Source organism: Alligator mississippiensis, chromosome 11, assembly GCF_030867095.1.
Source record: "Alligator mississippiensis isolate rAllMis1 chromosome 11, rAllMis1, whole genome shotgun sequence".
In the NCBI taxonomy this organism is placed as follows: Eukaryota; Metazoa; Chordata; order Crocodylia; family Alligatoridae; genus Alligator; species Alligator mississippiensis.
The window spans coordinates 45075089-45087599 of NC_081834.1; the positions used below are offsets into that span (position 1 = coordinate 45075089).

General features: G+C 54.3%; 1 protein-coding gene across 5 annotated transcripts in view; it reads right to left on the reverse strand.

Annotated features, from left to right (window-relative positions):
• Positions 1 to 1865: 1865 nt before the first annotated feature.
• Positions 1866 to 12511, reverse strand: part of PARP6 (poly(ADP-ribose) polymerase family member 6) — a 49665-nt gene continuing 39019 nt past the window's right edge. For 4 of the 5 annotated variants that reach the window (XM_014604479.3, XM_019499385.2, XM_019499384.2 and 1 more), the window contains exons 19-23: positions 11641 to 11710; positions 5935 to 6014; positions 4863 to 4926; positions 3505 to 3589; positions 1866 to 2559 (exon numbers count right to left, since the gene is read on the reverse strand). In XM_014604479.3, the coding sequence (XP_014459965.1) occupies positions 2457 to 2559; positions 3505 to 3589; positions 4863 to 4926; positions 5935 to 6014; positions 11641 to 11710 (402 nt within the window). In that variant the 3' untranslated portion in view covers positions 1866 to 2456. Of the gene's footprint in view, positions 2560 to 3504; positions 3590 to 4862; positions 4927 to 5934; positions 6015 to 11640; positions 11711 to 12511 lie in introns of those variants that run through there. The other variant, XR_002094070.2, reaches the window with a different exon arrangement.

The window sequence follows — 12511 nt, forward strand, 5'->3', positions numbered from 1 at the left end:
CAGCCCCAAAAGCCAGTTTTTGATTTACTGGGACAGGGAGAAATGGCAACAGACACAAGATCTTCCCAGAGAGAGAGAAAGAGAAAGAAAGCTCTCTGTGCCATAGTGCTGTGGGAGCAGCTGTATTCTTTCCAGGTAGCTGAATCTTTCGTGTCAGCCTCTGGGCATTGGGGTCTGTGCTAAGGGGCAGCTCCTGCGGCAGGAGAAATTGTGGTTACTCTGGAAGACTACATTCAGAATTGCCTCCAATTTAAGGAGACTCCATTTTAAGTGGGGAGGGAGGCATTTGACATGAATGGTTTGGAATGTCCTCCCATCTGATGTCAATAGAAAAAAGAAGTACCCTGCTCTGTCTTTCCAGCGTGGGCTGGTATCCTAGAACAAAGGTGTCCCAAATCAGAGGTCTTCTCTAAAGATGTGGGGTGAAATCGTGCTCTCATGGAGTTCACCGGGGTCCAAATTTCAACCGTGACCCTAAATTTCCCCAGCATCCTTGAGTCCTGAAATGAAGAGGATACCTTCTGGTGCTGAAGCACTGGCCCACTACTGAGGTGCTTTTTTCCCATTGAAATTCAAATCCCATCTCCAGCATGCCCAGCCTAGGTCCCGGCCAGGAAGTGCCACAAAGAGTTGGAGCCAAGCAGTGTCATTAAAGAGCTGGAACAGGAGGAGCTTCGTATCACAGGCCCTGATTCAGCCAGACCGACACAAGCAGACATGTAATATGAACAGCATCATGGACTTCAGTGAAGCTAGTCATGGGCGTAAAGCTGGGCAAGTGCCTCCAGCCCTTGCTGAATCAGAGCCAGTTCCTCCTCAATGGAGGCTGGAGACCTGGGATAAACCGATGGCTTCAAAGCTGTCAGCACGCACAGAGGTGTGTTAGGGGCACACATAAGCAGTGCAGATACAGGCAGCACAGGTTGCTACAGGACAAAGCCATTCTCTCCTTTCTGAGGCCTGCAGAGATGGGGCAGCTCTGGGAGAGTGACACAGCACCTCCCCTGCCTGGTGGAGCAGCACCAGCCTGGAGCTGACGGCAGAACTGTTTCCTGGGGATGGTGGCTGAGGGGAAAGGAGCCCAGTGAGCTTGACCAGACCTGGCTTGCCTGGCACCAAGCACTGTAGGTGGGCCACATCCCTAGTGATGGATGCCCCTGCTGTATTGATAGCACTGGCGTACTGGGAGCTCCCACATCTTGCCATTGCCAACACAACTTGCAGTCAGTAAATGAAACATGTCCCAGAGCAACGCTGCAGAGACAGGAGCTTGGGGAGCATCCTTACAGATCCCCTCACATGCCAGTCAGCAGCTCTGCCCGCAGGAAACTGCCATGGTGGAGACTCTTACTGGTCATTACCTGCTCTGCCAGCAATGGGGAGCAGGTCTCAGCCTCTGGCTGCCGGTGGGTCAGCCACCACCACTCTTGCCCACAAGAAGCTCACATCACTGAATACCTAGTAGCTTGCCCTGGCTGGTGATGGCATTGCCATTGTGGTTGGTGCCTCCTGGAGCAGGGCTGCTGTCACAGCTCTCCAAAGCTTGGTTGGCACTGCTGCACCAAGCTGGTCTCACAGAGTGTTGGCAGGCACTCATTTCTGAGCAAGGAGAGATGGCAATGGGGGGGGCACAGCACCTCCTCCTGGTGCCAGGAGGAATAGCGAAGCCAGCACATGAAGGGAACCAGTCACCCACAGCAGGGTTCAAATGCTCTCCCCAGGCTCCACGCCCAGGTCCTTCAGCGCTAAACCCCAGAGCTCCACTCCTGAGCCAAGAGAGCAAAACCATTACATGCTTGCAGTAGTAGACTTTATCTTCCACAGGCACCGATGAGTAGACACGCCGCGAGCCCGTGACACCACTGGAGAAGTCGGAGAGTTTTTTAAAGAACTTTAATAAGCTAAAACCATTTTTTTGTTTCATTTTGTTTTGTTAGTCGTTAAAAACGTCATCACTGTAAACATGAGAATGGCCACCTGCCCCGCCGCAAAGGCCAGGCCTGCGGGCAGAGGGCGCATGAGTGAGATGGGACGTGGCAACGGGCTCCTTCGCGGTGCTGGGACAAAGGGACTTTGGGGCCAGGTTGGGGAGGAAACGGGGAAGTATCCACAAGTCCACCCCTTCTGCATTCTCTGCTTTACATCTATGTACAGGCAGAAGCGGAGCCAGGGCGGAAAACTGACTCGCTGCTGGGCTTCTGATATGGCACCACAGCCATCACTGTCCAGATGGAGGTGCTGGCTAGAGCAGCATGGTCCTCCCTGAAGGAGGCAGCTGAGGCCTCCCCTCATCCCCGACCTCCCCCACCCCGCTTCTTCCCAGTTCCTTCTTCCAGCCGGTGTTTTCATTGCTCCAGTCGGCAGCCTCGGACACCTGACTCCTTTCAGCCCATGTCGAGGGGAGGGAACAGCTCGCTGGCTCCCTGCACGAACAAGCAGGATGCTTCGTGCACCCCTCAGTTTGTGTAGACCTGAGTTCCAATCACACGCATGATTTCCTTCTGGATTTTGGGGTCCTGAGTATTAATGTTGGCATCTCCTACTTGTCCATCTTCGTACCTGCGATGTGGGGAGAGCTCCATGAGGGGAGACACACAAGGATGGGTTCCCCGTTGCCAGGGGCCCACTGGGCTAATAACAAGCCTTGTGCAGCTCTGCCCAACAAGGGGGGTTTCCATACTGGGCTTTGGCCCATCAACAGTGTCTCTCTGTGTGGACAGAGGAGCCTCTGCCTTCACACACGGACGCCTCACACTGAGCGACAGAACCTGGATACCACGGAGCTGCCCTCGTGCTGATGAAAAGGGCACTTCACTTGAAGTACCCACACTGAGCCGCACCTGGGGATGGTCCTGTCTGTTAATGTTCAGGACGCAGAGCCTGTGAAGGGGCCTGAGCATCACTCATTGCCCCCTTCTCAGGGTGGAGGCAGGTCTCTGCCTAGGCAGGATGTGGCCGAGGCCAGGCTCCCAGGGACTAAATGCAGCCCCCGCTGCTGGGATGCGGATGCTGTGCATGGGGATCAAGGGCTCTCTGCCCCCATGCTCCCTCCTGAGCTGCTGCTGCTGGCCTTCAACAGCACCCCATGCTCGCATGTATCAGCCATTGAGCCATGCCTGCTCTACCATGCTGGGGCTCCCCGTCCGCCTGTTGCTGACCCCAGGCAAGCAGGCAGGCATGGGGCTGAGAATGCCCCATCTCTATGTGCCCAATGCAGCTCTGGCCAGGAGTTCTCCCCCTGCCACCCTGCAGTGCCAGAGGGAAAGGGAGCAACCACAACTGTGAGGCCTGGCTGCACTGGCGTGGAAGCTGCACTTGAGATCCATGTGTTGTGTGTGTGGGACATGCCCCCTGCCCCCACTGGAGCTGTGCTAGGAGGCATGGGCCACAAGTCCCTTTTCTCCAGGGCTGGGGAGGGCTGGTGCCCATGACGTTTAGCCATCTCCTTTGCACTCCTGATACCCTGGCCCAGTCTGGTCAGCCCCACCACTCCCCAGTACTCACACAAAGAAGAAGCGGGTGCAGACGTGGTCTGAGACTGGGCACACCCAGATGTTTCCATGCTTCTGGAGGTCCTTGGAGGTGATCACTGCCAAGAGGGAAGGCCATCAGACAGGCGCCTGCCCAGCCCAGCCAGCCCCATCCTGTCCCACATCCTGCACTATACCAGTGCCTTGCCTTGGACTTTGGCCATGATGGGCCACATCCTGCAACTCCCAAAGAGAGTGAGCTGCCTCCTGGGACCCTCCTTGCCCACCCCAGAGACAGGAGGTGGCTGCCGGCCGCTAAAGGGTAATAGGGTATGGATGGTGCTGCGCAGCAGTGCAGCCAAGTGTCAGTCCCAGGGAACTGCACTAGACTGAGCCATAACCCAACTGACTCTTGTTCCCACAGAACAGACGCCTGTCCCAGCAGCCACTGTGAGCATTTATTCATTCATTCATTAAGTTCTGTCCATTAGTGAAATTACCGGCCAGTGCTCTGAAGGCACCAGACCCCAGATCAGAGAATCTCATGCTCCCCTTTGATGTATTACTAGTGTCCCGTCACAGTCTTTGCTGTATAGGCAGAAAAAAGGGTGGGAGGGGAAACTGAGGTACCAAGCAAGGAAGGGACACCCCAATGAGACCAAGACTTAATTAAGTGTCAGCAGCAACCCATGCTACTTTACTGCCTCACTTCCCCTGGCAGCTCACTGAGCTGGGGGAGGAGAAGGTCAGATCATCAGCATCCTCCTGCCCCCAGGAGAGCTGTGGGATGGGGGGAGCCAGGGTCACCACCACCATCTGAGGAGGAACCCAAGTGAGCAAAGCCAGCCAGGGCTCTCATAGATGATGCAGCATCATTCCCCTCCCACTGTGGTACTGGCATCAGTCCCTTCCAACCATGGTACTGGCATTCCCCTACATCTGTGGCATCATGGATGATGTGGCATCATTCCCCTCCAGCCGTGGTACTGCCCTGGACAGGCTGAGACACTCCCATAAAGGGAAACAAACCCATGTGGGCCTCCATGATGCTCACAGCACAGGAGCCAGGAACCTCTTGTGTCACAACCCCTCTCCTGAGGTAATCCATGCACCAGGGTAGCTAGGGAGGACAGCACAAGTGGGATGATGTCAAGACCCACAGTAGGAATGGTGAGGAGTCCTGAGCAGTGTGCCCCTCCCACCACGGCACGGGGACAGCAGGCACCAGGGGCACAGCCCATGCTGGTACTAGCAACCTCAGACCTCAGAAGGCAGACCAAAGGTGCCCGCAGCACCCAGGGCTGATGCTCCACATGCTTGGTACTGTACTGTTCCCAGGGGTAGATAGTGAGCCAGGACCTCTTCTTCCCCCTCGCCCCCAGCCCCTCTTACCTTCACAAAGTGCTATGCAGTTCAGATTCCGGCTCTGCAGGAACCGCGACTGGATGGAACGGGTCTGCAAACGATCCACACAGAAACAGCGTCACCGCCTGCCCCTGCCCCTGCTACTCGGCAGCCCAGCCTGCCCCAATGCCCAGACCTACAGTGTGACCCCCAGTGCCCAGCCCCTCCATCCCACATTTGCCCTTCCTTGGCCTCTGTCATTTGCACAGATGTGGGTTCTGCAGCCCTGCTCTCATCTCAGGAGTGGTTCTCAGGCTCCATCCCCTTCCCAGTACTCAACAGGCTGGTCTCCAGGCTGCTTAAAGCCTGGCACCCTCCACTGAGCAGTGCCTGGGGAATCTTCAGTCGCATTAAGTCCAGGATTTGATGCAGGTGACATGCAGAGGTTTATGGCACTGACTTGGGCTGTGCATGGAGTGGGCAGGCACTGACCAGGGCTGGGGTGCATACACAGAGCTATACTAGTGCAGCTCAGCTTTGTCCCCAGCCCCCAAATTCCCTACTATTCCATGTCTCGGGACACATAATAAGACTTTGGGCTTTGCACAAATGGCCACAAAGGGCCACAACAAATACCCCCAGACATCTGTTGTAAGGCATGCAAAGGTTGTAAAACCAGGGCTCCAGATTTAGAAGATCAGTGTGATCACCAGAGAGGAAGGTGAGTAGAAATGTACCAGTTTTGCAGAGAGGCAAACTGAGGCATAGGAAGCAGGTATACAAACTGCTCAGGGCTGGCTTTGAACCCAAAGCTGCATTGCTATCAGTATGAGCAGTGTTCAGCTGAGGCCAAGAGCCCAGGAACATCCCATCTAGAGAGGCTGTCACACAGGTACAGTCAAACAGGAGAGTGGAAATGGGTGTAGAACCCAGGAGTCCTGATGCCCAGTCACCTGCTCTACCCACTGGACCATGCTCCCTCCCCAGAAGTACAGCAGCAGCAATGTATTATGGGGTATCTCATACATCAGTTTTAATACCCCCTGAGGTCAGAAGAGCAAACAATACCCTGATTTGCTCTCCAGTCCACCCCACCCCCTCATCCCTCAGGGCCGGTTACCTGGGGGATGGTGTTCATCCGGTTATATCTCTGGACCAGCTCATCCTTCGAGGGCATCCGGTGCTGTCCTTTCCCCATCCCTGTTTGGCAACAAAGTCACAACAGCGCCACGGATCAGCACTTGTGCACCCAAGGCCTCCCTAAGGCAAGCATGTGCCACAGGGGACAGCTGCCTTCTGGGGGAGATGGCAGGGGGCTGTGCTGGGCAGCCTACTTTGAGTGGAGGGCAGCAGCACTACATTTGCCACCGGCCACCCCTGGCTGGGTGGGACAATGTCATCAGAGAACAGCATGGCTGACAACACAACCCACAGCAGGATCTGAGGGGCACAGAGTTCAAGGCAGCCCAGGCCAACGGCCAGACATAGAGTTGACATGGTGAATATATGAGATGGAGCCTGGCTGAGGTGGGAAGCACTCTCTCACTCTGCCAGGCTCCCTGAGGAGGAGGAAATGCTGATTATCTAGGTCCTTACATGGTTCCTCCTCACCTGGTACCACACAGCCATGTCTAGATCTAGCCTTTAGGATTAGCCCCATTTTACAGAGAGGAAACTGAGTCATGAGGTAGATTCAGAGGCATGATCAAAGCCACAGAGGGCTTTTACAGCCAAGCAGGGAGCAGCCCCTCTGTCTCCTGAGTCACAGTCAGTGCCCCTACCCACTATGCAGCCTTTCCTACCTTATGCCAGGGCCTTGCCTTTGACATGTAACATCCTCTGTAACTTAACAGGTAGCAGGCTCTAAAAGAGCAGGGATCTACAATAAAGTGTTACCAGAAGGGCTGCATGCTGCCTGTGGGAGAATTGACATAGAGACACCTACCGCGCTGTGAAGTCACCATCAATGGTGGCCTGAAGGGTCAGGGTGGAGTGGTGTCCCGGTGGTGGGAGCCCAGGGGTTGGACTATCTCAGTCTGGAGGCTGTCATCAGGGTTGCTTCTGTCAACACGCTGTTGGGCAGCAGCAAGCCTGGTGGCCCAAAGCTCAAGTAGTAGAAGCCATCAGTGCGCTTGTTGGCAACACAGGCTCCCTGACTTCCTTATGTTGGAGCCCCTGAGACATGCACCATCACCAAACACTCCTGGACCAAGTCTATGCTGCCCAGGCAATTTCTGGGCTCAGGGCATGAAGAGAGTCAAAAACAAGCTGCCAAGGGCCTGTTCCTGAAACTGTGATGGGTCTGGCAGCTCTGACCCACAGGGGGGAAGGCCTGTACCAGGGCAAGAGGTTTCAGTCGGGCTGGCGGCTAAGGTTGGAGCAGACATCATCTTCTGCCTCCCTCTGCCTCACAGACCTGCCAGGTTGCCTGAGCCCCAGATCATGAGTGTGACAGTTCTGGGGGTCCACAGGGTCCCCTGAACGAGGGCTGTGGGAATCACAGTGCTCCTGCATTTGCCTCCACATGTGATGAGGAATAAGTTGGTACCAGAGCACATCCCTGCTCCCCAGCCTCCATGAACCAAAAAAGGGTCACTAAAAGCCCTAAAAGCCAGGTCTTTATGGAAATCTTCCACACCCCGAGCACCGCTTTGGCCCCGATGGTGCTGTCTGGCCAGTAGCCATGATGCCTCTGGCTGCCAGCCCCCAGAAGCAGGCTCCTCCAGAAAGAGGCACCTGATTGTCTCTGTAGCAGGCACTGGGATTTGCCTGCTCCTTTAAGGGAACCAGCAGCCCAGGAGGCTGCTTGCAGGTGGCAGAGGGGAGCTAATGAGGGACTCACCTGACCGAAAGAGGGCTCAGGCTGGGGCTATATAAACCCAAGCCTGGAAGGTTAGGGAGTCTCTCCCCAGTGGTTTAGCAGTGAGGAGCTCCTGCCTGCAGGGCTCCTGAGGGGACTTGGCTGAATGACTTCACAGGCCTGGGAACTGGGGCAAGTTCCTGGGACTGGGAAAGACTGGGGTTACTTGCAAAAGAATATGATAGCATAGTCATATTTCAGAATGTGTAACTTTGAAAACTTGCTTTTTAGCAGCAATTACTCAATAGTCCTTAATTAGGGTTGGTAGGCACAGACTGTTAGTAACATACTAACCTTAAGACAACATTCTTAAGGTTAGGAGTTTTTGGGTTTTTTTTTTTTTTAAATCGGTTTTTCATTAAATTAAACCTTTGACTTGACAGAACTCAAACAAATGTACAAACTCTAGAATGCTTCCAATTCAAGTGGCCTTATTCTGTGTTAAACCCCTACAGGGATCAAGATGCCTGGCAGAGGGCAGGGATGTGTCTTATTCATTTGAGTTAAACCAGTAGTTTAGCCTATTGAGAGAACTGTGACCCAGGAGCCTCAGACTGACCGGGGGGGGGGGGGGGGCAGTGAGAAGCCCAGAAGCCTAGAAAAAGACTGTGGGGACACAAACTGGAAGGTCCAAGAGGGATCAGGGAGAAGTTGAGCTGGGCCAGAGGGTCCACAAGACCAGAGTGGGCCAAGCTGGACTGGGGGGTCTGTGAGCCTGGAGGAGGAGCAGCTGTGTGTGGGACTGGGGGGGTCTGCAAGCCCAAGGGGGCCAAGTATGTAAAGAGAAAGATCAAAGAGAGAACATGTATGGGGCTTGGGATGCTGTCTAGAGGAGGTGAAGGAGTTGTACATCTTGCCACTAAGGCTCTTGGTGCCCTGCAGGGGCCTAGTAAGGCTGAGGGCTGGATCAAAGCTAGAGGTCTCTCAGGAGAGACCCGGTGGGAACTTATTGGGATCAGGGCTTGCTCTCAGGCCTGTTGTCAGCCTCCCTGAATCAATATTTTAAGAACAAGGTGTGGCAGGAGAGTAACCCAGGGAGAGTGGCATTGGAGTTTGAGCAGACAGGAGTGGTGAGGCTACTAGGGAGCATCATGGCCAACCCTGTGACAACAAGCCTGTCACAGCCTCCAGCAACTTTTGCTGCAGGACTTGGGGCTGGGGTGACACATGGCTTGGTACAGCTCTCCCACCAGCCACACCCTTGCTCTCAGCTGGCCAAGGAGCCACAGGGATGTTTGCAGAGGGGATGGAAGTGGCTATATGATGGGTGGCCATCCTGCCTATCCACACAGCCCTGCTAGAGCTTCAGGGCTGTATCTCACAGCACAGCGGAGATGCAAAGTATCCATCAAGAGACATGGGGCTGAGTGCAGAGGAGGCTGGCTAGGTAAGGACAGCAGACAACAGATCAAGCTAGGTCAGTGGTGCTAGGACCTCCCCTCCCTCCCATCATCACCAGCCACAGACAAGACAGGTGGGGCCTGATGTAAATGTCCTGATGCACCAAAATACTTTGTTTCCTGAACAGGATTGCTGCTCCCTAGACATGCCATCTGCAGCTGGCAAGTGCCTTGGCTCTGCACAGGCAACAGCTGACTTAAAAACAGACTGGAAGAGAGTCCCCCAGCTCTTTGGGGCCCTTATCCACCCCTGGGCAGGACCCATGCTCCAATAAGGATTACGAATGCAGAGTCCAGGATAGGCCAGGGCTTGTTCAGGTTTGCAAATGATCTTGCCACACTAAGCGGTTCCAGGGACCTTTTGGATAGTCTACCGAAGTCAGTAGGGCTGGGCACTTAAATCTAGCCCTGCGCTCATCTGAACACACAATGCCTGGTTTTTAGACTCCACCATGGAGAGACTGCCTCAGATGAAAGACATAATGCAAAGTTCAGTGAGGCTGTGAGAGACAGACCAGGAGAAGTGATGGGCTGAGAGCAGAGGGTCCTGATGCCAGGTTTCTGCTGCATCCAAAACTTCCACTGAAATCAATCACCAAGAGCCTTTAGTGTGCAATAAGGGCAGGACTGGCCCACAAGCGGGTCAGGATTTCTTATAATGGCCTTAGCAGAGGTGTTCCAGGGAACAGGTGATGATTAGGGATGGTCAGAAAATAGGGCATCTACCCATTGAAATCCCTGCCAAGATGGAAAAGCTGTTTTTAGCAGAACATTTTTTCAGAATTTTTTTTTCAGATGAAAAATTGAAAACTGGACAATTTTGGACATAACATTTCAATCTGGAAATACTGCTGTAACAGGCCTGACAGGAGCTGTAGTTCAGTCAATTTAGGCTCCCGTTATTCTTTTTGAGAGGCACTTCTTCATCGGACTACATTTCCCAGGATGCATCACAGTCTCCCATTGGAGAGGGTGTTACCTCACAGAGCCCAGTTGTGGTGCATCATGGGAGACCAAACTGGGCAAGGAGCAGGTCCCTAGCAGAGAAAGGGAACTGGAGGGAACTGAAGTGTAGCTAAGCTCCCCCAAGGCACCGGAGCAGCATTTCTGACTCGAGAGAGTTTGGTTTTTCAGCCAAAAGTGACTAAATGAATTATCTGTACTTCTGATTTTTTTTTTTAACCAAAACATTCTTTTTTGAATCAAAGCATGAACTTCCCATTTAAAAAAAAATTGTCAAAAATCCAATATAAGGTAAAACTTCCAACAGGGCCTAATCTCTATGCACTTCCATAGCCATTGGCTCATTGGCCTTTTGTGCCATTACACTCGGAGAAGCAAAACGGTGTGGAAAAAGGGCCCCAGTAGTTATCCCATGATCTGGGGGCCCCAGCTCATACCAGAGAGAGATTTCCCTGTCCCCGTCCCACCCCCCATGCCACTCAGCGGTGACGTGAGCAGCATGGCAGAGCACTGAGGTCCAGTCAGCTCCAACAGCAAAGCCATAATTGTCCTCGCTGATGGTGACCTCAGAGGGAAGGTACTGCATGGCCAGAGACCAGCCGGGAGAGGGAGGGGGGGGCTGGTAGCCATGGGAGCCTTGGTCATCCTTTGAATGCTGGCTACTGCAGGCATGCACCATGTGAGCTGGGAAAGCACCTTGCTGCCCAGCAGAAAGGCAAGACCCACTGGTTTAGGAGACTGGACCTGCCAAACTGCAGGCTGCTTCCAGGCACTCGGGCCATGGGGACAATGGCCACTTGAACAAAGATCCCACCACTTGAGGCCACCCCTGTCTCTTATAGTGAGTACCCACCCAGCCAGGGCCTGCCTCACCAAGCAGCGTCCATCTGTTGGGAAAGCTACCTTGCAATCAGACAGCTGCAGGGTACAGAACAGCCAGCTGATGGCTAAAGACAGGTCCAGTTGCTTTTGCTTCCAAGGGATAGGGGAGAAGGAAGGTATGGAGGGATTGCACAGCTGATGGGCACATGCCCCACCACACACAAGAGCCAATCTGCTGAGGCCTAAACTTCTGAAAAGATGGGTGCAATGATATACCAATCACTGGGCTAGCTCCCCTATCACCATTGGTTAAACCTGTCTCTGTCACTCACATGCCCAGCTTCCCTGGCATGGCACAGAGGATGGGCTGACAGGGATAGGAGGGCCTGGGGTGCTGATGACAATCATACAGGGTCTGGGGGCAGAAGCCATGTCTGGAGGGGGGTTGGCAGTTTGCAATAGAAGGTGAGGCCAGCACTTGGGAATGGATCTGAGGAGGGCTTCCTGGGCTGGCACTGACCTGATATGGGGGTTATGCCCTGCAGCAACACTGTGGGGCTGGGGCAAGGCCAGAGCACGTTTACAGCAGCTCTGTGGATCACCACAGCAAAAGCATCTCAGCTCCCTCCCTTCCCCCAGCACACTGAACTGCCAGGCCTTGCTGTCAGCCTGGCAGGCTGCAACTGGACTTGTACATGCAGGGGAACATGCGGCTTACAGATGCCATGGGACAAGGCATGCACAGACAGGTGGAGAGATGGCAGGGCAGAGAGCCTCTTACCTGAGTATCCAAAGGAAATACTGGAGATGGGGCTCAGGTAGATGCCTTTGCCATAGGCTGCTCCATGCAGCTTGCAGGGAAACACCAGTGTGAGCAACACGCACAGAGTGCGAGCAAGTGCTGTGGAAGTCAGCACCACATTGCCCCAGCCTCAGTGGGGACAGGAGCAGATGCCATATTATCCCAGCCCAAGAGAACTGGGAGAGGGGAGAAATCCAGAGCACCGACCCTCTGGCAGGTACCAGCTACACATCCCTACCCACTGCCAGCCTCTCCTGCCTTCCCCTACTTCCATCACGCTATCCATTGACTCCTCTCCATCCACCCTACCCCTGCCTACCAATCTGTCCACCTGCCCTATGCAACAGTCCCTGGCCCACCAGGCTTTCTAATTATATCTGTCTGCCTGCCCCTTCCAGGAGCCAGTAGTTCAGGGCTGCAGCATGCCGTGGAGAGGTGGGTGGGTTTGTGAGGCTTGGCTGTCAGATTTAAAGCTGCAGTGTGGCAGGAAGGAAGAGCAAAGACCTGAACACATGACCTTCACCCACAGCGCACAAACTCACAGGACTCCCTAGCAGCAAAAAACAGTGCTGCACACCCACCTCTCAGCATCTAGAAGAGGCCCCAAGGTCAGGAGGGACAGGCAGGGCTAGCTACCTCAACAGGACACAGTCAGGACCCCTGTGCATGAGAGTGCATTGTCCATGGAGAGCCCACCAACCCAAGGGCCACCACACTGACACAAAACCCTACTGCAAGGGACTTGCTGGAGCCCAGCACTCAGGGGTTAATCTTGGCTCTGGACAGGTTGGGGATCTCCAAGCCACTGGCTCCTGGATGTCTTGGGGAGAGGCACTGAAAAGTCTAGGTC